The sequence below is a fragment of the Pyxicephalus adspersus genome, chromosome 2, assembly GCF_032062135.1.
Source record: "Pyxicephalus adspersus chromosome 2, UCB_Pads_2.0, whole genome shotgun sequence".
Lineage (NCBI taxonomy): Eukaryota > Metazoa > Chordata > Amphibia > Anura > Pyxicephalidae > Pyxicephalus > Pyxicephalus adspersus.
This window is the reverse complement of record NC_092859.1, coordinates 104,210,176-104,237,659: the sequence shown is the minus strand read 5'-3', so window position 1 is coordinate 104,237,659 and position 27,484 is coordinate 104,210,176. Positions and strand designations below refer to the sequence as shown.

The following is a 27,484-nucleotide window of genomic DNA, read 5'->3' as shown; positions in this document are numbered from 1 at the left end:
TTAGAATGTACAAAAAAGATATGATAACTTTCACTGTACCTTTATGATTTCCTGTTGCTCAATTTCCTTCTCAAGTTCTTTTTGCTCTTTTTGAATGTCTCTTTCCTTTGAAGCCAAGTCTTCCTTTAGTGCTTTGATTTCCAAAAGCCTTTGGATATTTTCTTTTTGTAGCTCATCGCAAGATTCTTTCAATAATTTGGCTCTTTTTTCTAGCTCCTACAATATCCATAGTAATTCTACATTATGTAAAACTATTCATTGAGATGTAAACTGTTTACATTATTAATACAGTTATAGGGTTAGGAGCTCCCAGGTACAAAATAAGGCTTGAAAAGCTGAAACAATTCAGCTTGTGTAAAAACACCTATTAAACCTATTAAAGTGTTTTTTAACCAAACATACATAATTTCCTATGTGTATTTCCCACTTACATACTGTACACAACCGGTGTGTTCCTTTATGTTCATGTATCTGTTATGTATCAATGAAAAGGACTTTTATGGTGTGGCAATGTTGCCTTGCTCTGGAGGCCAATGTACCACTCCTAACTGTGCACTACTAATGGGTACTACAGCACAGATCATACAGACACACAGAAGGTATAAGAGGGTGGCAAGGTTTGAAAATGCAGAATGATTGCTACTGAGGACAGTTCACTGCTACCATTTAAATCCAAAGCCTGGTAAACGGTCTTAGCAAAATATTTTTTGTGTATTAAATACTCTATGTGGACAAAGGAATATCCATGTAAATTTCTCCAACATTTTACAAAGAATTGAAGCCATGGAACGCCTTACCCTACGAGTTTACAATGGCGATTTCAGTATCAGAATATAAACAAGAATAATAATTAAAAAGTATTGATATCTACAATTACTCATACCACATTTACATTACTTTTTTTTTTTGCTTACCCCAATTTTAGGCATTCGTTCATATTCTCTTTCCAGCAGTATTTTCTCCTCTTGTAACCTGGTAAAGATACCCATTCAGGGCATGAATATGAAGTACAGAGAGTGTTTTACACATCTACTCAAAATACCTTTCTGTAAAAGTAGTTTAACAGCATAGAGAAATTAAATTCACCTTTGAAAAAATACAAAATCTTCTGAAATAATAGTATTATCAATAACAACACAGTATGCAAAATTCAGAACAATCTGCACATTCCTTTTTTGTACTAATACTACAGTGACCCAGTTAAGTGCTCCTAAAGTTGACCCCATGAATTTTACTGCTTTATTGGCCAAGGTCATGGGTTTTAATGGATAATGGACAAAATTTTGCATATATAATTGCTACACAAGACATTTTGAAACTTAATGTTATTACAAATTACTTTTTCAATCTGCAGCTAATGTAATCTTCTAAAAACTAAATTCAATATGGCGACCTGTAGGCGACCTCTGTACTGTTATTGTGCAGAAATGTGACCAGAAATGCAATTTTCTTCTTTTATGATTGGCTCACTAATTAAACCAACTAGGAGTCACATTTTGTGGAACCTATGTTTGACTAGGGAAATCTGATAGAATAGGTGTTTAAGATAGAAAACATTAGGAATTTCAATTTTGGTGAGCAACTCCTTAGGGTTAATAATTAAATCCGGGATGCAGACACTGTGGCTTTCCTTATTGGAGCTTGGGAAGTATACCAGCTCATTATAATGAATCAGCTACTACCAATCAGAAATATTTTACAAAAGACATATTAAAACAGATATTTCTTCTGAACAAAGAAAGGTAGGAATCTGACACAAAAAGTCCCATAAAATCTTTGAAATACACATTGATCCCCTAGGGGAAGTTTGTTTACCAACATACGTGGAACTACTCTCCCAGGTAGCCCCCTATTGATATAGGCTTACCCAGGCCTACTACATGAATCAGCTAAAATGAATGCATCAGCAATGATAAAATCATGTGCAAGCCGGCACAGTATCAACTGATAATGACGCCAAATGACTGTTCATGATTATAGGAAAAGCCTTCTTTCCAGAGGATTTCTTTCTAAATCAGAATCCACAATTCTGTCAAGTATGATGCCTGACAAATAAGTGTTTGCAGTTGCGGTAAAGTGATCACAATTTACAATAATGGATGCAAAACGGTATAAAAATAATCACAAGGTTTCACAATTATGTTTACTGGTACTATTCCAAATCTTACTTTTTCTAGATAAAATATTTGTAATCACCACAATATTAAACCATAAGACAATTATCTCCATTCCCTAACACCACTGAGGCTCCCATGCACTCACTTTTTAAATATTCACTCACTTTTTAAGGTCATACCAAACCCACTATTCCTTCAATATACGCCAAGTAAATGGGTTGGGCTATGCTCCTGTGTACATTTTCCTTCTAAATGCTTTACATTTTTTTAATATATAGTTGTTTCCAAAATGAAAAATTGGCTTTGTTTGATTAGTGACTATTTAACATCAACACTTTATACTACTTTTACTGTTTATTTTTTTTCCTTATGCTTTTTTACTTTTACTTGATAAAATGCATTCTTTTCTCTTAAATCGAATTATGTAAAATGGTTTCTACATGAAGTTTAAATTAACAAGTTCACCTAACATTTACAGGAGTATAAATGACTAAAATGCTATTGCTAATCTCACAGATGTTTTTTTTGCTATAAGGTGCTGCTTATGCTTGTGACGACCACCAACATACAATAAAGGTATGTTTGCTGCAATCTGTGAATTACAGAACTATGTTTGTAATAACTGGTAACTATCACAGGGCTTTATATTATTATACCTTCAATATGTGTGTATGTTTACCAGTAGACCTGTGTATCAGTAAGGGTGCACTTTTCATTTATTTCAGTGATGTGATAGCACTGCTTATTTCCAGTATTTTCTTTCTTTTACTCCAGTGCTTGGGGTACGTGACATTTAATTAGAGGTCATACACTTGTCATGAAAATTCTACTCGTATTGTACCAGAAATATTGTCATTATTATTATCTTGACATTTATTTAAGATATGAACTGAATTGGAAATAATGACATAACAAATGGCACAGTCCGTCTTTAAGACAATAGATTTTTGTATAAGAAGCATCATTTTAAGATCATATGACTCAAACAGCATTTGCTCTGAGGATGGAAATGTCAGGCATTCCTTATCACACATGTAATGGACAAGCACCAATTGTTGTGGCTTTCATACTCTTCACCCATATGGAAAATATGATAGTTCAAAGCATCTCTGTATACATTCAGTGTTCTGAATTGCAAATAGGTCACCCTTCTGAAAAAAGTACAACTATATTTCGAGCTGATTTGTGTTTGTGTCTTTGCTAGGATTCCAAAAGGTACTCTGATGTCAGACCATTCATTTCCACAACAATCTTCTCCTAAGATTACATGTGCATTTACCTATGATAGCCTCACTTGTGTAAACATTCCCAAGCCCTGAGACTACTGCTGGTGCCACCATCTTTGTTATGATGTCAGCAGCCCCAACTGGCTCAGATCACATGCTATAATGTTCCCCTGTATTCCCCAACAGCTACATAAAGGTTATATAGAAAGATAAGGAGAGTACAGATGAAAAGAACCAAAAAGACAGTAATTAGACGCTCCTAAAAAAGAGAGGGAGGAGTATAATGTGTATTTTTACATTTTTTGAGGAGGTCTTTGAACACAAATATTCTGATCAATTAGAAACCATTACAAAAACAAAATAACTAAGGACAATCATCTTCATCATCTCCTAAACTGCTTATATTTTAGAACAGTTTGTTGTGTGAACTCCTAAATCTGATCAAATAAACTAATCACTTCCAGTCTAAGCATTTTACTTCTGGAATGAGTAATATTCAGTAAACCAAGTCAGGTTCAAATCCTGTTGAAGCCTGATGCTTTGCCATAGTTTACGTAAGCTAAAAAAAATTGAATTTTTGGCACAGAAAATTCATGCAGAGTTGCATGACCCAAAAAGAGTGCACATTCTAGTACCAGACAACATAAGCAAAAGATAAACCTTGAATTAATTAAAATATATTTTTTCTTTAGAACCATGTTAATTTATTTTATGGTAACTGAACACACATACTTACAGGCCACTTGGAAACACTTAGGTTCAGACGTAAGCAGGGTGAAGTTTAATAAATTTAGTCAAATACCAATATGTGTGCTTATGTTCCCATCTGCTAATGTCATATACATCTGTGATTTGCTCTTTTTTACATTGCTGGATAATATTACCTGATATTTGTATACAACTATACAACCACTCTGTATACTCTTCTTTATATTATCTTATAATACTTTTTTGTCAAAGCAAAGAAACCTCAAGGTAAGTGTATATTTATATTAAAAATATATAAATTATTATATTTATAAATTTATATTTATAATGATTATTATATAAATGTATTATAAAAAAATGTACTTAATATACTTATATAAAGAGAAAATATTCATTTGCAGCTATCCTTAAAGACACATTAGAATACACACATAAAAAGGCTTTTACTCAAGGTCATTTACCATTCAAGTTGATATTGCAGACGATATTCTCTGTCCTCTGCTTCACGCAAATCGTTGTTATATTTGAGTAATTGTTCCCTCATTCTGGACACTTCTGTGTTGGAACTGTCAGGGAACTGATCAGCTTTTTGCAGCTCATGTTGCTGTTGTTCAAGCTTATGTGTGAATTGCTTAGCATCTTGTAGAAGTTGTATTTCAGATTCCTGAATGCTGTCAAAATTAAGATAAAAAGGTCAATCTATTTGTTTTCATGCAATCCAAATGTATTAAACAGAACATTCTCCATTGCAATCAGGATCAAATTTCATACTATGGGTAAGATAGTGGACCATAAATGTGTCCAGGTACCTTACAGAGAAAATGTTTTGATGTCTTTTGGGCAATGTGAAAACTAGTCAGTATTCAGCTGTTCAGATACTTTTCATTTAATACATTTTAAAAAGACCTGATTAGCTGATTTTATAAGTGCTTTGACTCATGTTTTAAGATCCGAATTATGTTATAATTAACAAATAGACATATTTGTTAATGCATTTTTTTATTTTTGAAGAAACAACACAATTCTACATTTTCCCGTTTATCAAATACCCTTACATACTCCTAGGGGTCTATTTATAAAGAATTTATTTAGACATTCGCCCAATGACATCTTTACAGGCAAACATCCAAGAGGCATTGGTGGCATTTTAATGCCATTCCACAAATATTTTCACCCTATTTACAAAAGAATACATGTGCACTAGGAGAATACAGCAGCTGGATAATAGTCAGCGAAAATCATAGAAGTAAAGACTCTGGGCGTGATTTAATAAAGTTCTCCAAGGCTGTAGAGGGTACACTTTCATTAGTGAAGCTGGGTGATCCAGCAAACTTGTAATGTATTTTCTAAAATTCATTTGTATTTTTTAGAAAATGTTTTCAATCCTGGACCAGATCCACTCCAGGTTTTCTGTATTGCCCAGCTTCACTAATGAAAGTGTATCCTCTCCAACCTTTAAGAGCTTGTATTCTGGCCCACTGAATTTATACCCTGAAGGCAAATCTGCCTATTTTAGTTCTCCATGGTGCTATAACTTTTTTAACTTTCTGTTTATAGAAGAAATTGAACTTTAGGTACAAAATGAACTGATTTGACAGCTCAACCAAGTGAATGTTAGTATAAAATAGGTTACAAGAGCATCAGGGAAATGTGAAGAGAAGGTTTAGATCACTCTTTTTGTCCAGAGGTTGATTTCTAGGTAACATACATTTCCTATTAAAGAACAGGAGTTGCAGAATGTGAAGAATATATATATTTAGCTTGATAGATATGGCAAATGTTCACTAAAGAATTTTTTTTCAATTTTGTGGAAAATTGAATTATTGATAAATAAGTCCTTAGTGGGATTTGTTTGAAAAACTATAATAGCTTTATCATGCATTTGTAAAATTGTGTAAAATATATTAATAAACAGCAACGTTAATAGTATGGGTAATATTAGGAATCAAAAGAAAAATAATTGTTATGCTAGAAAATTCAGGTATTTAAACTCCATATCAAGGTCACACCTATGTTGAAAACACGCTCACATGATATTTTAAAACATGTTTATAACTGATATACATCAGAAAAGGAAGACATCTTACTGTGAAGAACACAAATATAAAAACCACATCCTTAAGCAATAACAAGCTGTGAAAAGAGATGTCAGAAGCTGCATAGTGTGAATTATAGTGTATTTTCTTGTGCATTGACATTTTGTTTTCGTGTACTATCATCTATTTGTTGCTCTTTAGATGGTGGTGTCATGTTTGATCTAAACTAGAATAAACATAATATTAATAAAACAATCTGAAGCACCACAATTTTGATATTGTTTTATAGTAAATATTAAACAACAAATGTTAGACAACCCCAGTAAGGTAAGTATTTATGGTAAATGGCACAGAGAACCAATATTACCTTCATAATGTAAACACTAACTATCATTGTTTCATTTGAAAAGTTTTAATTATCTGCTAAAGATAATTCTTTGGTCTTTATAAGGCCTGAATGAATAATCTAACACATTTATATTTTGTATAATCCATCCCTAAAAACTAGGTGCTGCTACACTGTATTTTTTTAAATGACAAACCTGCAAATGTTGTTATTACTTTGAATACATGTGTTCAAGGAATCTGTATCAATGAGTATGCCTTGAATATGGAAAACATTTGAAATGGGGATGCACCTATTTTTTATCCTGTTTTTTGAATAACGTACTTTTCCTAGCTATATTTGCAATACCTTTTGCATATTTGTGGTTGAGAGTCCTATTCCATTCTTTCTACATTGACTAACTGAGACTGTACCTGTGGTTTGTAATAGGGTGAATGATGATTGATGGGCAGGTATCTGGATCTACAACCGGTAAAATTATTATTACATGATATTTTTTTAAATCCTCTTGGGTTTGTTTTTAAGATGAAGCACCTCTCTTGCTTATTTTACATTGGGTCTTATGGAGAATTCACTAAATAAAAGCTCCACTGCTGCATTCAGCTGATAAACATTATAACAATACCAATCACAGTGATAGAGTAGTCTTGCAGCCCCAGTGTTAATACAAGAAGGGTAATATCTGAATAAGTATAACTGTTACTTTTACCGTCTATATTAGGTTGATAGAAACATACCTTTTCAGTGTTTCATACAGCAAAGTATATTTTGCCTTGAGCTCAGCCACCCTGGTTCCTGGGATTTTTCCAGATGCCAAAAGCTATGAGAAACAAAATATCAAGATATGTTTTTAAACCCAAGCGAATTGAATTACATTTTAATTGTCCCTAAAATAGAGTGGCCTGTTTTAGCTGAACTTTCCAGGACAGATTTAGTTTGTATCATGTCATCTTTCTTTTTTTTGATAACCTTTCCATCAAGATGCTTTATTTTATACAGTGCATTTGCCAAAGCATTCGATAGCCATAGGCATCCCAATTTTGTAGTGTTTTAATAGAGTGATGTCAAGATTGAGTGGGGATTGTATTATACCTTGGAAGGGATATCTAACTTGTTCAAAAGTAGTAGCAAAACTTCTGCAACGCAAAACCAATCGCTAGAGAAACGTTTATCTGTGCATGTCTACAGTGCTCATTTGTTGCTAGCTGTGTCTGCACTAAACCTTTATTCTTATAACTGTATATATATAAGTGTAGGACTAGCATGCATGGATGTTATTCACTCATTAGATGTTTTACTTTGCTATATCAGAAAAGGTGGCTCGAAAATATACTATATCTCAATCTGACACATTCTCATTTAAATCCTGCATATCATGTATAGAGCTGGTAACACAGTAAAAAATTCTAACTGTGTTATATGATTCCCTGTATATTTTATGAGCTTATAAAAGTAGTACATAGCAAATAACTATAAAGCCTATAAACACTACTAGGTATTGTGGACTTCTAGTCCTCCCTCTCTGGGTGTTAAAACGTAGTTAGGTTTATTCTAGACCAGTTTTTTAATCCAGTCTATTAATCCAAAATCAGATTTAGATAACAATATTCAAAGAATAAAGTATTTGAAGCAAATTAATTTTGATTAGGTTCACCTGTCCTGCAACTGACAGTGGCAGGGATCACCTACTCTCCCCAAGGCTCTTTAATAAAGAAGCTCAAAATACTTTTATTACTACCCACAGCATCCTTTGCAGCTAAAGAATGACAGCTCTGTTGCACTGTATGTATTGTTAGTTCTGCCTGTCTTTATAATAATAATACCTGAAATGTATAACAATTTGTGTATTCTTAACAATAATGAATAAAGAAGTGAAAGAATCAAAACTGATCATAAGTCAATGTGACCAACCCCAGACATACATTCACCTCACTAGCATCTCTCCTCCGTTGTCAGTCTTTCTTAGATTTGGATGGATTAGGTCAGGGCCACTAGAATATACATTTTGGACTGCTAACTATCCTGAAAAAGCAGTGTTTATAACTCACCCCTTTTATTTGTAATATATTTAGTTTCAGTTATTACTTTACATATATTTTGTCCCAGATAAAATTAGTGATTCTGTTATTCTGCTATTGACAGTATTGCCAGTTTTGTAATTATTCATACTATCCAAGGCAGTTGAAGATGATCATGTCACCCAGTAATTTGTTGCCAGCTACAAATTACCAGAGAAAACAAGCAGAGAGATTTGTAGCAACTGCAAATCTCTGCCACAATCTTGCTAGTATGACATGGCCCTTAGGTTGATGTCACGTAGGAGATTTGGTAGCATTTAATTTTCTAGGGAAATTAAGTTATCCAATATGAAATCATTAACTCTCTTTTCTATAGCATTAAAACCTATATTATTTATAGTTTGAGTTTTAGCCTTAAATCGAAGACAAGCTCGGCAACAACAATCACTATGTATTTATCTCTTTGGCTTAGCTAAAATGGCTGAATAGGAGTTCTGAATTACCAGCTGCCAACAACTGTACAATTATGCTTATATAGTTACAAACTGGTATTGATCATGGTGACTTGTATCATCAAAAAACTGCTGCTATAAAATGCTTGTGTCATCAGGTTTAGGCAGCTAAAAGCCTTTTATATTTCAAGTAAGAATTAAAGAGGTGGCTCCTATATTCAGCAGAGTCTTTTTACTATCCTATGTTCCATGAACCTCAGCAGTGAGGTCCTCCGTCAGCATAATGTTATTCACCCTGTGAAACCACAAACTTGTTGATGAACAGTCAGGGCTATTCCACAGCAGAAGAATGGAAGCTCTTGCAACTGTAAGTAAATGCCAAATAACTGATGCCATGTGGAACGTAAGGGGCAAGGCACTGTGATCGAGAAGGTAAAAAGGCAGAATCCCCTGGGATCAGTTAACTTCTGACTGTCAACCAAAAAAGCTTGCAGAAATGGGCAGAACAAAGCATGGTACCCTCTGCTCCCATTATCTCCAACACAAGCCCAAAAATCCAGGGAGTAAGAGGTGGATTCGCTTCTATAATATCTAGCCATAATTTAATAATTCAAAAATGCTGCTTCTTATCCAGAACTGGATAGAAGAACTCAAAAATCCAAACTTTCTGTTGAGCATCAAGTGGGATGGCTAATTTCTTGGAGACGTAAAATCAAGAGGTGAAACATGAAGAAAAGAATAAAGAGCCAAATGAGGATGTCTAACAGAACCCCTACTGGAGCACAGCTCCTCAAAGGGAGTCAAAGTTTGAACGTACAGAATGCCCTTGGGTAAAGAATGGAGGAAATGTGATAGCTGACCATCCTCCAAAAATCCAACATTATTGATTTTTTTGATGAAGGAGAGCAGTCTAGGGTTTCAATGCTGCTCCTTTACAGATACAGTGAAGTGAATTAGTGCTAACACCTAAAGAACTAGGTATGGCTGGATCACTAGGTGAAAATAAGTTAAAAAATCCTAAAAAAGGAAACATTACAACTGCCACAATAAAGGACTGCTAAGCTGCAAAATATTGAATTTCTGCAACATGAATTAAACTCTATACCATTTCCCCAAATTACAATATAGGTTTGCAGTGCAAAGGAACATCTGTGCCAGTGTTTGCCTATTGATAATTTATATTTTACAATTTTGCCATGTTGGTACTAAATCGATTTTGTACAAAATGAATTTTAGGGAAAAGTAAGGTGAACCCTATCACACACATAGCGCACGCACGCAAATAGTTACATGCCATATATATTGCTGTGCACATTTTGTTTATATTGAGTAATACTGGCCCTATCAATACATGAGCAAACATGGATAACACTCAAGAATGCATGATACTGTCCAAAACAGCATGACAGCCAAGGACTTTACTACCCTATGATGTAAAAACAGCTGTTTGTACTTAAATTACATTAATTACTTGTACTTTAATTATCACATAGAAATGATTCATCAATACAGCACTGGTACAAGCAAAACAGCTATATTAGGAAAATATTTAAATCATTTCTAGATTAAATTTAAACTTTTTGAAGAGGAACCAAACTGTGGAGGGGATGCTTAAAAGAAGCAGTCAGAAGGCAAAGTCACCAGTATTGCCTATAGACTCCCTGCAGATTATTGCGTTTCCCCATTACTTACTTACTAACTATTCTTTATTGTGCACTATGTCTGCGTGTAGAATCAGACTTCTCATTAAAGCAATAGGAGTTTGCTTTCTTATCATTATTAGGAAGTTGCTGGGGTAGTCTCAAGCAACAAAAATCCACAAAATGAAGAAAGCAGAAATAGGAAAATTTTTGCACTGAGGATCATCAGTTACAGCTTCAATACAGCTTCCTCTCCAGCAAGGAAAACCATGAAAAGCACAGGGGAGAAAATAACAAATCTTACATCAAAATTTGTGAGCCTAGCATTTAAAAGTCTCTCACACAAAAAATATACAGCTGTGGGGATGTTGGCACAGGAATTGCATCTCTATTTTACATGGGAAATTTAAGGCAAAGATACATTTTCAGGGTTTTGCTTAGGCATAAATATATAGAATTACATAGAAATACAAACAAACATATTGAGAGGTTCCCTAAAGCAAAGCAAATCCTATTTTTTTAAGTTTAGGTCCACCCAAGTACAGTGATTGAAGAGGGGGTGCTGAGAAGTTTCTGGCTTTGCCCCCTTCCCCTTATCAGGTCTTTGCGGTTCTTAAAACTTTTTTCTTTTAGTGAGAAGCTGTGATGGCAGAGGCACAAGCAAGTTTCACGTTGTTGGAGTTACAGGCTGTCATGAAGCTTTTGTTTCTCCAGAGAAAGTCAGCAAAGGACATTCACACTGACATGTCACAAACACTGGGGGAGAAGTGTCCTTCATACAGCACTGTCAAAACCTGGATATCTTGTTTCAAGACTGGGCATTTCACAGTTGAAGATGAGCCCCACAGTGTGCCCCACCCCCAACCTCAACTGACCCGACAACCTGCGATGCTGTCCATGAGCTGATTATTGAGGACCGGCGAATATCCGCAAAAAAGATAGCCCAGATACTTCACATCTCAAGTATCGAGTTGGGTTTGTTACCACCACTTTCCTAGACATGCGCAAGCTTTCAGCAAAGTGGGTGCTGAAATGTTTGTACAGTGATCAGTAGAAGAAACAAGCTGAACCATCCAAAGCCGTTTTGGCCCATTTTGAAGCTGCACAGGACTTTTTGGCTAGGTTAATGACTGAGGATAAAACCTGGCTCCACATCTATGTACGTCCCTGCGACAGTATTATGCTAACCTTCTGGACCAGCTGAACGAGGCAATTAAGACGAAACGCCGTGGAAAGTTGAAAGGGATCCTTTTTTTCTTTTTTTGCAGGACAATGCTCCTGCGCACACGTCCAAGGTTGCGGCTGCCAAATTGAACGAGATAGATTTTTTGCAGCTGCCAAACAGTGCGAGATAGATTTTTCCAATTTACGAACAGACGTTACCAAATCGTTTGTATGCAGAAAACTCCTAATGGTCCTAAAACACTTCAAAACTGTTATGGATTACTGGATATTTCTGGGTCTGTGAGGGTCCCACAGAAGTTTTTTGGGTCATCCGCCAGTAATTTTTCCTATTTGTGCAAGTATGAAGAGAGAGCTAATGGGCACTTTAAAAAACATTCTTTAGGATCTGACAAATTTTAGGTCAACCATAACTATGGACAAAACATGTTCTATTGGCATTGGAGGTAAGGAACATAAATACTTTGGTGAAGGACTAGGGGTGCTATAAGTGATAAGGTCAATAATACAATTTTACTTGTGCTTTGTGAAATGGTGTCTGCATATGAAAAAAAATGGTAATAATTATGTTAAGAAAAAAAATAATAAATCCAGGAATTGGGATTCAGGTAGTAATTATATGTTTTATTATAAAAATATACTCTATTTAAGAGCAATTCCATACAAGTAAAACCAATAACCATTTCTCTCAGGACCCTTTTATTAGACATGCCACTCAGTCGACCCGGTATGCATTTCCATGAATGTAAATACTTTCAGCTAAATTTAGGTTAAAAAAGAAAATTAAAAATTCAGCTAATAATAAAGCTCAGCTAAAGAGCTCAGTGTTCTCCCTAGACCCTTTTAGCCGGGTGAACCACCCAGCACTTTTCAGTAACCACATGGTTATTTTTGGATGGTTACTGAAGAGATAGGTCACAATACAGGGGCTGACACTCACCTACAATTTCTTTCCACCCAGATTGAAAAAAAAATCTGTTAAGCACTGGAGCTCATTGAATGTGGGGTGGAAATGTGTCTGGTTTATTGAGCTATGCCATGCAGATCTCTATCTTTCTAGAGTTCACATATTGGCAACCTCATTGAAATTTTCAAGGAAAGTTTGATCCTGTTTGGTGACACTTAATTGGGGTAACATTTGAATAATTCAGGTTTTCTGAGTGGGAGACTACAATGTGGATGCTTGGGAGTCCCTCTCCTAAACAGGTAAGCATAAGGGCTTCCTAACCCATCAGAGTATAGTCAAAAAGAAGTATGATGGTCAAGGTCACTACAACCATGCCTCAATAACAAATGGATCTCAAGAGCAAGTGGACTACTCTATACCTTCAATTGCTGTCACAATATGTCTCTGCACTAGAGAACCTTTGTCTCTGTGGGAGATGCTTCTCATAAGCAATGGATCAACCTATGTCTACTATTTTCACCCTCTCAAATAGATATTACAAAGCTATCTAAGGATCTTACTAGCCTCATGTACATCAAATGTTTAGAAGCTGAATTAATGATAAACCTCAATATCCAGGCTGACCGTTTCGTCAATTTCATTTTCAACACACAGACCAGGAATGGACCGTGTTTCTCTCCCCCTAAAATATAACTCTTGGTATGCTATAGAGCAGGGGTAGGCAAAGTTTTATGGCCATTTATGGGGTGGGCGGGAGGACACTAGGCCGGACCCACCCTAATGTCCCCACCCACCACCAGGGAACGCCCCCTGAAGTGAAAACCCCCTCCTCCATATGCATTGTGAAGTAGAGGGATTTACCTTCAGGGAGCTTTCCCTATTTACCGCGCCAGCGGAAGAATCAACGCCGGACGTGGTAAATAGGGAAGCAACTGCAAGGGGGCGGCTTCGGAGTTCCAGCGGTTTCTCCGGCTCCGGTAGTTCCTAACGGCCCCTGGCCAATCTGCCGGCAGACCCGCGGCTCTGGGAATTAGGCCCAATAGGTCAGGGGGCGTTAGACCGGATTGAACTACCGGCTTGGCCGTATCTGTCCTAAAGGCCAGAGTTTGCCGACCCCTGCTATAGAGGCTCTGTGGGGTTGGGTTCAATTCTGAGCAACTTTCTTCTGGTACCACGGTCCTTAATTTTGGATATTTGAAGCCATATTGTGTGTTAGCTTTGGAAGATATCTAGTGGTATACTGTATCTTTTATCTGGTATCTTGCACCGTGTCTTCCTTCTTCCACTCCTTTCCTTTTTTTCCTCTTACTTTTTATCCCTCTCTTCTTTCCTCCATCCTTATTTTTCTAAACAGGAAATTGTATTGTGCTTGTCATATGTGTATTTTTTTATACTTTGTTCTTCCCAATAAAATGTTTGAAAAAAATGCAAGTGTACTTTGTTTACTGTAAATTTAGAGTAAAATAGACACACTCCTGGGCAATTTAGACAGAGTGCTGAACAAAAAAAAGGAGCATAAGTGAACGGTATTGTCGCAGAAAACTGCAATCGTTTTATCTTAATTTTTATGTTTTTTCCTCCTGCCCTTTGCCCTTCACCTAATCTATGAAAAATGGCACCCCAATCCTTAGCTAAAGTTTAGCATACAAACTTTTCCAGTCTGTGTTTTCACCTTCACAAACCCTCCTTTTCTCTTCTTTCCCCCTCTGCTTTCTACTGGTAACTTTCCCACTCTAAACAACCTGATATCCTCCTCTCAGTTCCTTGACCTCCACTGGACTAGTTCCTCATTCCTCTACTTGTTTGCTCCACCCTACATTAAATACCTTGATCATTCACCTCCTTCATGATTTAGCTCAGTTTCATGCCTGGTCATGTTTAGCTGTTTGAATAACATACTTACAACCATGGATTCTCATTTCCTTAGGGCATATGATGGATCCAAACCCTGGAAGAATTGTGATTGCAACTGTACAGAAACTGATTTAGAGGAAGCTGCTCCTTTGATTGTAACCTCAGGATGCAGAACAGGAAAATGAGAGAAACTATTCCCCATATATATTCCTGGTGAGTTAGGTCTTATGCAAACACACACCTAAAATATTTGTTAGTGATTGCTTTGGGTGAGAGTAGCAACATTGAAAGCCTTATAGACAGAATGTTCAGGTGCCACCCAGAATGTGAACTGCTATTGGGACTACCGTAATACTCAATGGTGATTTGCTTTTCATGATCCGGCACTGCAAATCGCCAAACAACTTTGTGGGACACCTGAGCTGATGCTCGATTTTCATCTGAGATGATCACAAATGATTTGAATTTGAAAGAAAATCTAATGTCTGTAAAGAGGTTAACTCTATTAAGAACAATAGGTCAGCTTTAAGTATGTGGAAACGCCAACTTCTCCTATTTTATTCCTTTTGTTCTGTTAAATATACCACGGAATGCAATTTCACATCGATCCTATATTATCTATAAGAGCAAAACAAAAAAAGGTGTCTTGGTTGAAAACATTCTACTAATGTAATGTAATCATGCAGAAACAAATATTAGAATTCCCATGTATTGCCATCAATGTACTAAATATTTTATTTTACTACAGAATGTAATTTTTAAAAATCCCTATAGCAAATAAAAGAAAACATTTTTTTTTTTTTTTTCTGTCTCAAAAGATACCACAATAAGTGTAGCATTTATCTTTTACAAACTTCTGTTCATTTATTTTTAGCTGATGCCCTGAACAGAGAGAAATGTTATTCTGTACAAATCCGACTATGCCAGGAAGTTCCCCTTAACAACTCTTGTGACTCTATTTTGTAAGAGTTCCCACCCATTTCTGCAGAAAGATCCTTGTTGTAGAGCAGCCTGCTGGCTCTATATAAGCTGTACAGATTCTCAGTTCAGCATCCCTCGCTGCAAAGATGAAGTCTTTCTTCTGTGTATTGGCCTCTGTTACTTTGTTAACTAGCCTACACGCTGCCGAAGAACAGAATGTACCATCAGAAAAGCCTGCTAATGCCTGCCCTATAAAAATGAAGACTGGGGGTAAATGTGATGAAGATGGCAACTGTCCCTATCAAATAACTCTGCCTCCCATGACTATTCAGCTACCTAAGCAGTTTCAGCTGCTAGAAAAAACTCTCAAAGAAGTACAGAGCCTGAAAGAAATAGTAAATAACCTAAAGAAATCATGTCAGGACTGCAAATTGCAGGCAGATGACAATCTGGATCCGGATAAGGATGAGGTACTAAATAAAGGCCAGGTGGATCAAGTACAAGACCTGCAGTCTAAGGTGAAGAAGATGTCTATTAGTCTGAAGAATGCTCGGTCCCAAATAAATACCTTGCAGGGTCAGCTGGAGAAGATGAATTCAATCAGTATGAACAGTGTGGAAGATTATATTGACAGTAAGATGGCCAACTTATCAATAGAAATGAACAACTGGGACAAGTGCTCAGTCAACTGCCCACTACTTCAACCAAATCCAAGTAAGTTGTCCCATTTCTATATGTACAGTATATAATGCTGCTTGTAATATGAATAGATTAACTATATAAAAACTGTTTATATACACTAATGTATGCCAATAAAATACCAATACAATTATACCAAATATCCTAAATCAAAATAAGCTAAACTGTATTATTTAAAGTAAAAAATATATATAATATATAATTTTTGAATACAAGTGTACAATGATGCACCTGCCTTGAGATCAATGATATACATATTACTTTTCTTCTCTTCCTTCTTTCCTATGTAATAACTGTCACTACTATAAGCGGTGTAGGTTAGACTCAGCAAGATTTGCCACATTGCTGTTATTTACCTGGGTCCTTTAAGTTACCGCATGCGAAAATCTACCTATCATATGTTTATAAACACTATATAAAATAAATAGGAGGTACACTGTTACAGGTGTATGTAACCTACAAAGAAATTCTATTTAGAAAGTTGGAACAGTAATTAAAGTATTTGTGATGTCAATTTTGCATTATCTATGCTTTATCTATTATGTGTAGTATTGTATTATGGAAGCTCCACCTAAATAATAGGCCACATCAGATATGAGATACACCCTATGTATGTAATACTACTGTGTTAAATAAGCAGATAACAGACATGGAGTTCTACAACTTATTGTGACATTTTCCTACCTTCAGCTACCTCATTGGTCAATTAAAAAAAATTCCCCACTGAAGTCTATAATGTGTTAATTCCCATGAGTGTACATAAACACCCCTACAATTCCCATTCCTGACTGATCCTTGCGGTGCAATATAGCATAATTTAGTCACATTTCTTGCATTTTAGGTCGCATTTCTGGTGTTCATGGAGAGTATAATATTTAAAACAAAGATGGATGACAGAATTGCTATATTAAAAATGCTACATAAGCAAAATCTGAAGTTGAAATAAAGATAAATCTTTTTGTGTGTGTGTTGAGGGAATATAACCACTGTTGGGCTTTTATTGCTATCTGTGTCTTCATTTGAGAGATTCACCCTCTCTAAAAAAAAATGTGGGTATGATGATGTATCCAAACGACAGGAAATTTCCCTAAGGAGACAGATGGCAAAAACACCTGACAGCGCCCCCCCAAAAAATGTAATCCTAAATAAAAATATGTAACCTGGAATGGATCTGGTCCAGGACTAAAAACAATTACTAACATTAAGCAAATGGCATTTAAGAAATCTCTTCCAGGTTTGCTGAGTCACAAATAAAAATGTGTATCCTCCCCAGTCTTTAATAAATCAGGCCCATTGGATCTGACATAAGACCATTTATAGATCTTTTTTAAACATTGTATGTATAGCCAAAACTTTTTTTGAATTTTGATTAGAAGAAAATGGGTAAACCCCTTACCAGGTTATTTTTTGAAGTCTGTTTACCATTGCAGAGATTACCCTTTATTTCCTGCCCCAAAGAACCACACGCATGTTAATGGAAATACAACCAATCCTGTGAAATTCCCCCAAGTGGAATTACTCTGGTAAACAGTTGCCCCCAAAACAGGTCTTTCTTTTGAAAGATTTCACATATTTTGTTCTAGGGACAGCAATAGAGTATGGATTGCTCCTTATTTCCTTGTCATGTCCAATTCTCTCCTAAACAAAAAAACTCTCCCCACTTTATTCAAAACCAGACTAAATATTTTGCCTGGAGATTCACTTTAAATGTTGCAAGTTTTATAAAATGTTCAATATTTCTGTTGCATAAAAAATATATTGATTAACTCATAACTAACTCGGCAACAAGAAATTGTTCTCTAAATAGAGGTACCTGGCTGGAAAATGTACTGGAAAAACAGGAAATAGGAGATGATTGTCTAATGATTAGATAAAACCTCAGCTAGTGGCACAGAAACAGATTTAAAACATAGCTACAGAGAAACAGGTGCTTGAGCAGGCTAGCGTCTGCAGTTCATTGTGTATAAAGATCTCTAAACTTGGCAAACTATTTAAGTGAGAGAGCAATGCTTGGTGAGAAAGAAAGCTCTCCACAGGGGCTCATTAAAGATAAGGAAACATGGGGAGAGGAACATAAAAAATAAGTAACAAAGCTTACTACTTATGTTTGGAAAGGTTTATTGCTGATAATAAGAACAATTAGTTGCAATTTAGCTAATTATTTTGTTAGTATTAGATAATAAATCAAGTTTTGATTGTAGTTTGTTTCTTTTAAAAGGGAGCTAGAATGGTTTTTATTTCAGTTGATTCCAAAAAGTTATATGTTTTTACATAACTGTTACATTTATACAAATAAACATTTAGTACATGACAAATGATTCCCAAAGCACCAAGAGTCAGTGAACAAGTCAGCTAAGAAGATACAAAGCAATGCTTTGATGGTAAATGGCTTCTTTCAGCATAGCTGATACAATGGACCTGATTTATTAACGATCATCAAGGCTGGAGAGAATACACTTTCAGCAGTGAAGCTGGGTGATCCAGCAAACCTGGAATGGATTTCTTAAAAGTCATTTGCTATTTGCTAGCAAATGTTTTCAATCCTGGACCAGATCTATTACAGGTTTGCTGGATCACCCAGCTTCACTGCTGAAAGTGTATACTCTCCAGACTTAGAGAGCTTTAATAAATCAGGCCCAATGCTTTACCTTGGAATAGAGAATACAAACTATAGGTCGATTACATAATATTAATCCTTATAGGTCCTTTTCTATCACCTTTTGTTAAGCAGAAGGATATTTGCAATCGTTTTTTGGAGATGTGCAGCTCATCCAACCCACTGCAGAACCTCGCTCTCTGCTGTTTGTCACACTATCCATCTATGTATCCACCCTACAGAGCAGTGTTTCTAAACCAGGGTTCCATTGAACCCAAGGGTTCCTCCAGAGATTGCTAGGGGCTCCTTGAGAAATAAGCAATTTGTGCCTCTCAGGTCAGTTTAGCTGACACAAATGATCTTTTTGGCTATCTGTAAGGGTGACATTCTTCCCATTGGCCAGCAATGTAGGTAGCATTCTCCCTGCTGACCATCACATTAACATATTGTGAGCTGTGGCTATAGTTTGTATAGTAGGGGTTCCCTGAAGACCTGAAAGTTGTTTTACTGGGTTCCTCCTTGTTAAATAAGTGGAGATACACTGTTGTAGAGTTTCACATAAAGTATAGGTTGTTGCATACAGAGACAGCCACTGAAGACAATGTAACTCCTGCACATGTGTTAAACCATCATTGGCCATTCACTGGCCAAAGAGAATCGCCAACTTTTTGGAAGTCGGCTTTGGAGATGGCGACAAAGATGGCAGTTTCCTGTGATGCAGTGAGGACAAGTCCAGGACCATGCAGGGCAGCTACACACAGCCTGTCACACATGTCTGTGCTGTAAATACTTGCCGATTGTGTCAGAATCTCACCCACAACAAGAAGTAAAGATCTGCTTTACAATAAACTTTAAAATATATTTTATCATAACAGAAGTATGAGTTCCTGTTGAACGATGTTTGAGAAGACACACATTATAATACATAACAATGTTGACAGGTATCAAAGACTTATCTTGGCACCATAAACTAATTAGTGACATTTCATACATAACGATCCCCTTTCACACTTCCTATGTTGTGGAAGCATTTCCTTGATGAGACCTGAATGAAATACTGCTGTTTATAATTCAGCTGGGACATGGCGTTCAGTGTCGCACTGTCACTTCCTTTACACGCAAGTCTGTACATAAGGTTTGAGAGGGTCGTACATTTATAGCTTTTTATCTCCAAGAAACAGCTGCAAAGATAAATGTCCACTATATAAATCAATTAATGACAGCGGAAACCACCGTATTCTAACATTGTCCACCCTTTCCTATTTAGGAAGCCAAGTTTTCTTTCAGTGATTATCTTTCCTATTGTACTTTTTGGGAGACTATACAATCATGTTTTAAAGGTGCGTCATCTAAATTTTTGGAAAAGGTTAAGTTCACAAATAAAAAGTAAGAGGTGTCTTAGTATATTGAGATGTGGCAAAGCCTCTAAAGTACGTCAATGTTTAACATTACTACTAGGTGAAAAAACAGGAAGTCAAAAGTTCAGGTCTTGTGAAAATGGAACTGATTCTTTAACCCTGGTGTATCTATTCTAAACTACAGTAGTGAAAAAAATGAACCAATAAAACAAAAACCTGCTAATGTTAATACTTATAAACTGAATTTTGGTTGAGTTCACATGTTTGAAAAATCACTAGTGTACTAACCCTATATGATATACCCAAGGACACAAATTAAATGGGACAGACTGGTGACACAAATTATGGATCCATCCAATGAGCATAGGGGCATACTCTTAAGTAGGTTTGGTTTTTGTGCATGTTGGAGAAGTGTTGCTATAAAATAAATAAACATAAAAAGCAACAATTTAATGTATTTCTAATATCAATGAGATTTTGACCTTGCGCTGTGCTAAACTTGAAGCCTATGTGCTGCAGTGTCCCTGTAGTCTTCAGTATGTAGGCAGAACTACTAGAATGCTGTTGATATGAATTATTAAACATATAGAATGTATAACAAAATATACAAATTCAGACTGCTCATTCTGTCAAGTCTTGAGAAAGCCTATGATATCAAAACGTGTCGAGAAGGAATGAAATCAGCAGTTCTTGGTCTCCATTAATGGCAAGCCATAAGGGAGAATAAAGTCTAATCAACTAAAAAAGTTATCTGCAATTTGGTTATGCATAAAATACCGGTGCTGCCTACGGTATTTTTCATGTTAGTTAAACTATTTGTCTCATGATGTCACTTATGTGTTTTTGAGAGAGTCTAATAACCAGAGAATTAGGACAGGAGACAGGATGATCAAACCATGATAGGTAAAAATTATTTTAGACCTTTTATTACATTGGAGGTCGCCTTAAGTTTAGTCAGTAATCATGATTGCATTCTTTGTAGTAACGAAAGAACATGAGTAGTTTGTTTTTGGGTGAACAAAGTAGAAGACATTTTTGCCTTTGTTCCTTAGGCATTGTTGTCTTCAGTAACAATAGTTTACACTGTTTTATAAAAAGGTCAATATGAAAATGTGTATTAATATGGAAAAAGTTGCACTGTATGAATGGTGTTGCAGTGAAATTATTCAGATACATTTGTTTCCAATTATAATATTACGTTCATATTTAGGTTAACAAGGGTATCATTAGCCATTTCCATTTATACTAGAGCATATCAACATCTATTCCAGTTTTTAGAAATTGACAACAGTTTCTAACTATATACTTTAATAAATATTTTGCAACAATTTGAGGTTGCTTATGTATACTGCTAAGAGAATAACATTTGCAGTTACAGCTAAACTGGCCAGTGAACACCTCTCACCCTTACACTGCTCCATTAGATCCCTCCTGAGATTGGCAAGGATCAAAATATCATTACACTAAAACATTGTTACAGTATTTTCTGCAAAGTTCAGACTTTATTATGCTTTGTAAAACTCTTGTTTTAATAAATAAGATTTCTTTCATTTAAAATTATGCTAATGGAAATAACGGTGAACAACATAAATTTTTGAGCTCTGGTAGCGTAAACTTATTTATTTATGTTTTTTTTATTTATTTTATTTTTTTACAGGCATGCAGCTTATCTACAAGGACTGTTCTGATTACTTCAAGCTAGGTAAAAGGCTTAATGGTGTTTACCATGTCATGCCAGATCCAAAGAACAAAACATTTGAAGTGTACTGTGACATGGAGTCCATGGGTGGAGGATGGACAGTGGTCCAGAATCGTCAAGATGGCAGCATAAATTTTAACAGGACATGGAATGATTATAAAAATGGTTTTGGTAACTTTACTGGTGAATTTTGGTTGGGTAATGATAAGATACATCTGTTGACCAAAAGCAGTAACATGCTGCTGAGAATTGAACTTGAAGATTTTAAAGGTGTGAAGGAATATGCTACATATGACCAGTTCTATGTAGCCAATGAATACCTTAAATATAGATTGTAAGTCAGTGGATACAGTGGAACAGCGGGTGATGCTCTCCACTTCAGCAAACAGTACAACCACGACCAAAAATTCTTTACAACTTTTGACAAAGACAATGACCGATATCCTTCAGGAAACTGTGGGGCCTATTACAGCTCTGGATGGTGGTTTGATGCATGTATGTCAGCTAATCTTAATGGCAAGTACTATAAGAGTGACTACAAGGGAGTGCGCAATGGAATTTTCTGGGGTACATGGAAAGGTGTGAATGATGAACACATCAACAGTTTCAGGCAAGCCTTCAAAACTGCCAGAATGATGATCAGACCAAAAGACTTAACATCATAAGCTTGTTTTTCTAGTTTTGGCCAGAGTGAGGAAAGTTTACTGTCATTGTCCCTCTTGGGGAGATTTGCTCCCACTTTAGGTCTTTCAAACTCTAAGGGTTTATATAAAGTTTTACAGTTATTACTGGGGTGGAGAAGAAATCTGTCAACTTTCCCTTTACTTTAGGGGTATGCATGTCTCACAGCTCACAGCAGCAATAAACTTGTCCTCATTCTATCCTTTAAGAAATATGTTTATATATTTGGGAATTTTTATATTTGTTACAGCTGGCAAAAAATAAGCATTCTGTTTGCTGTTTTACAAAATGAGATGAGAAATAAGCTGAAGGACCAACTTATTTATATACAATATATACTCCAAACACCTCCAACAACAAAGCTATAATAAGCAGTGACTTTAGATATGGCATACATTTATTGAATGAACTGTGAAACAAGAAAGTAATTTGTCTAAATAAATGTAAATGTTTACAAAGCAATAAAAACTTAACAGCAGTACTGAAATGTAAATACCCCATGATTTTTGTGTCAGCCTTTAGTTTAAGCCTTAGATAACAGTGGAGGGCCCTTGGATCCTAGGGCCAGGCTGTACATGTGATATAGACATCTACTCTTAAATTCTAAAAACTGGAGCCTCTATTGTACACTGAAGTTTTAGCATTTAAAAGTTGAATGAAAGAGTAGAGGCCTAAGTTTGACAAGCTCTCATATACAGAATCCAAGGAAGTTCCACAAAGACAAAGAGGTCAGTTTGGGGACCCTCTTTGGTCCACAAGCGAAGAGGTCATATACTTATACTCTGGTAGTCCTTGTCTTAAAATTTCATTACATTTTAGAACCACAGCGACCTTTAGTCCCTTCAGTATTCAAAACTTCTAGAAAAGTTTGATGCCTTTATCTTTGCTACAAACTAGTTCCTTCTTTCAAACCCTATGGCACTACAGTAGATGTAGTGTTGGCAGGGACAGAGGCAACCATCATTACCAGAAATGTTGAATACCAGATTAATAGAGGCTGCAGTAAGGGAGGGAGGTTGCAGGTCTCTAGAAATATACTACTTGTTCTCTTGCAGAGAGTAGAGAGTACTTGGAAGCACTGTTTAATATGAATAATGATACGTCTATACGCAAACATCTACAACATATTATGTTTAAATAAATCTACATTCATGTTAAAAAATATAATATAATGCAGCTTAGTGTTTTTACATGTGGTATGTGATAAAGATGAGTCGTGGGAGAGGTTTTTGTAGTCTAAATAAAGATAGCAGCCTAGAGTGACAACCCTTCTTCTCCACAGATACAGTGTGGTGAGTGTTGTCAGTTTAGGCTAGTGAGTGACAGTGGCAGACATAGCCAACAATGGGCCCCTGTACATAACTGACTTGCCCTTCGCTGATCTGACTTGGGGCCCCTGTTGGCTGAGGAGGTTCTAGGACCCTTGTGCATTGACACATTTTGCACTTCCCACCTTTGTCCACCTTTGGTAACTGGCAGCGAATATAAAGGAAAATATATATTTACCAAGATTAACTAATACAGTTATCACAACCAAGGAAAGGTAAGCTGCAATAAATTATGTTTTTTTTCTTTTTTTTATGCTGTTGATATGTTGAATAAGACATGTATTTTCTTTCAATATTGACTGTTTGCATTTATTTAAATATATGAGCTTTAAACTACTCCTATGTATTGTTATTCTTAAAAAACTTCTTTTCATATATCTGAAGTTATATCTCAGCTTTGGTAAAGTAATCATCAATGTATCACTTAACTCCTTGGGAAAATAATTTCTATGAATATATATAAAACAGGTCCCCTTGTATGCCTGTACGTTGTTGCTGTTTTATTCAATATCTTTGTATATATGTAAATATTGTTTTCAAATATTGCAATAATATATAATGAAAATCATACAAATAAATATTTTATATGTTTTGTTTGTTTTGCTACAACCACATTCAAAGTGCACTCTTGCTAGTTTTTCTTCCTAAAATCTGCTGTTTTAAAGCTGCAAAAGTATTTCACTTCCTATGCTAGAAATTCCACAATGTACTTCTTTCGTGACTTTTTACCATCTTAGGGCTGAGAATTCATCTTGTAAAATATCAAAATAAGCAAATGATCTAACATTCACTAACTGCTAAGATAAGCACATTTTTGTATATGGAGACTCATTCCTTTTTTTCTGGAAGAACATAGTACGGTATATTTAGCAAATAAAACTGATATAATATATGTGAACCTGATCACTAAATTCTCATTAACCTAAACAAGGTTCTCTGATTACAAAAGTAATTTTTAGTCTTTTCAGTGAAGTTTGGTATATTGTGCATTATTAATGTATAATAACGCAGCCCAATACATTCATTTGTAGCCATTTTTAGGAGCGATAATGAGCACATGTGAACACTTACCACAAAATGAGATTTTCCAGCATGCACAAATTGTATTTGCATAGTCCAAGACTACATCTGCACATTGTACAATTTAGGAATAACTTTGTAGTAAGTGGAAGGACTCCTTAAATGTGAAGGCAGGTGAGAACATTTTTAACACCTACCTCAAATAGGGCCTGATTTATTAACCTAGAATGTAGCTCTTAAAAATCATTTGTAATTACATTTGCCATAAAATAAGAAATCATTTTATGAAATCCATTCCAGGTTTGCTGGGTCACCCAGGTTCTACCATGATAGTGTATCTTCATCACTCATATAAAGCTTTATTAAACCAGGCCCATAAAGCCTGATTTTTTAAAGCCCTCCAAGGCTGGAGAAAATACACTTTCATCAGTGAACCTGAGAGATCCAGCAAACCTGGAAAGGATTTCCTAAAACTCACTTGCTACTTGTTAGCAAATGTTTTCAATCCTGGTCCAGATCCATTTTAGATTTGCTGGATCACCCAGGTTCACTGATGAAAGTGTATCTTCTGCAGCCTTTGGGAGCTTTAAAAAAATGAGGCACATGGTGTCAATGGCTCCCATTCGATTTTCGATGGGAAAGGTGATTTCACTCCATAGAAGGGGTACAGAATGTTTAGATCAAATCAGAACCTGCCACTGTAGACTCCCTCAAAATAAGGTGATGAAAAGGGACAAATTAAGCATTTTAATCTTAACTAGTCTAATAGTAGTTAGTCACATTCAACTGGACTTCTTCTTATATTGTTGAAGATGTTTTGCAGCTTTCCAAACTGCTTCATCAGCTCAGGTCAGATCAGCACTGATAAAGTGGTTTGTCAAGCTGCAAAACATTTTCAACATTACATGATCCATTCTTGTTGAATGTGACTAACTTCTTGAAAAAATACATAATAAAGAAGAAGGTCACCTAGAAGATAACCTGGATAAATGGGGAACCTTTACAGATTTTAAAATAGCTTACCTATATCTAAGATATAAAATATGTAGCTGTGTATCTTCCTTTATAATGCTTTATAAATGTGCCGTAAGTGAGGTAATAAAGCTCACTGTATTTGTATCTGCAATACCAGACCACACCAGTAGGAAGCGCTTCATGTGGTAAGAGTGTCCCCTAAACCCACATATAATTCTTGCATGGAGAAAAGCATCATCAAGAACATCGTTTAGACTATTTAGATATCCAGGCTTTCATAATGCTGTCTTGCTACACTGAAACTTTATAAGATGCCCATAGATGCACAGAAAGTTCTACTAGACTCCTCTGCATCTTCGGGGATGTGTTCTGACCTGCAATAGATCTTACTTTTCTCAGTGTTGGGCAAATCTGACAGATACAGGCTGTCCATATCATGAGGATGAATATCAAATATGTACTAATATGTCCTTAAAAGACATGTTTATTACCATCTGAATGATATATGAGCCTAAATAAAAAAGTGATCAACACCTACATACATGCATTACAAGCAGGGATAGTATGAAACAACCCTCCCCTGCTTAAAAATGTCTACATATACAGAATAAAGCTCTTTGAAATAACAGAAAGTAATTCAGAATAAACCAAAACAAAAATCTTCCTTTTTTTCTCTTCTTATATAATATATTCCTAAAGTAAACTTTCAACCTAACACCAATTCAGTGCCACATTAGATAGCAGTATGTAGTCATAGTTTGAAAACTGCCTATGATAATTTTAAACAGATTCATAAGCCTGTGTTTGTTTTATTTTATTGGATCAAATATTAATGTCTGCTTTCCAAAACATAAAAAAATATTTAAACATTGGTTCATGTAGCTATGGGGCCACATTCCTCATTAGAAAAGTATTGGAGTGGCACAAGCTATTAGTAAAGTTAGCTTTCAGTGTAATCCAGTGATGTGGAGATATTTTATGGCACACTTTATTCATTTAAAACATAATTTTTGAAAACTGTTTCCCTTACCTCATCCAAGCACTGAAATGCTGGACTTGCAGCCACGTCTTTTGGGCTCTTTTCCTGGGTGCTTATAGGAGCTAAAGCATACAGAGGCTTCTCCTGCACGGTTTCCTCCTCCTCTTCTGTAGAGGATTCGCTTCCATCTGACCTTTCTTCTTCAGTGCTGCTCATTTTTAGTAGGATTTCTAACCCAGTCCTGTGTATAGTAAGAAAAAATGATAATGACTTCAGCTTCAGACAAACCTAAAAGGAAACTTTTATTAAAGGCTACCACTGGTAAAAGTCTTGCAAATATGATAGGTGGCTCAGAGGTAGCACTCTGGCCTTTGCAGTGTTAGGTCCCAGATTTGAATCTTGGCCAGGACACTATCTGCATGGAGTTTGCAGGTTCTCCCAGTGTCTGCGTGGGTTTCCTCTGGGTAGTTTCATTCCAAAAACATAAAGTTAGATTAATTGACTTTAGACTGTGGTAATGACATATGACTATGGAAGGGACATTAGATTGTGATCCCCATTAAGGGACAGCTAGTGACATCCCTATGGACTTTGTACAGCGCTGCGTAATATGATGGCGCTATATACTGTGCAACAATAGGAGTGTACAACTATTTTAGTGTCTCTATGGGGCCCTATTGGAATCCCAAGCAGCTTCCCGGCTCCTGGCTGGTCTACCCAGGACATAGCCTGGTCCCTGTCC

At 35.9% G+C, this 27,484-nt stretch overlaps 2 protein-coding genes across 2 annotated transcripts in view; one reads left to right on the top strand and one right to left on the bottom strand.

Annotated features, from left to right (window-relative positions):
* CCDC146 (coiled-coil domain containing 146) overlaps nucleotides 1-26,958 on the bottom strand; it is a 49,577-nt gene extending 22,619 nt beyond the window's left edge. The window contains exons 1-5 of the mRNA XM_072401726.1: nucleotides 26,794-26,958; nucleotides 7,171-7,253; nucleotides 4,513-4,722; nucleotides 915-972; nucleotides 40-216 (exon numbers count right to left, since the gene is read on the bottom strand). Of these exons, the coding sequence (XP_072257827.1) occupies nucleotides 40-216; nucleotides 915-972; nucleotides 4,513-4,722; nucleotides 7,171-7,253; nucleotides 26,794-26,958 (693 nt within the window). The remainder of the gene's footprint in view (nucleotides 1-39; nucleotides 217-914; nucleotides 973-4,512; nucleotides 4,723-7,170; nucleotides 7,254-26,793) is intronic.
* On the top strand, nucleotides 15,452-24,360 carry FGL2 (fibrinogen like 2). The gene is given in 2 exon segments (XM_072401721.1): nucleotides 15,452-16,121; nucleotides 21,718-24,360. Coding segments are annotated over 2 exon segments (1,275 nt in total). The 5' UTR covers nucleotides 15,452-15,553; the 3' UTR covers nucleotides 22,425-24,360.
* Nucleotides 26,959-27,484: the final 526 nt, after the last annotated feature.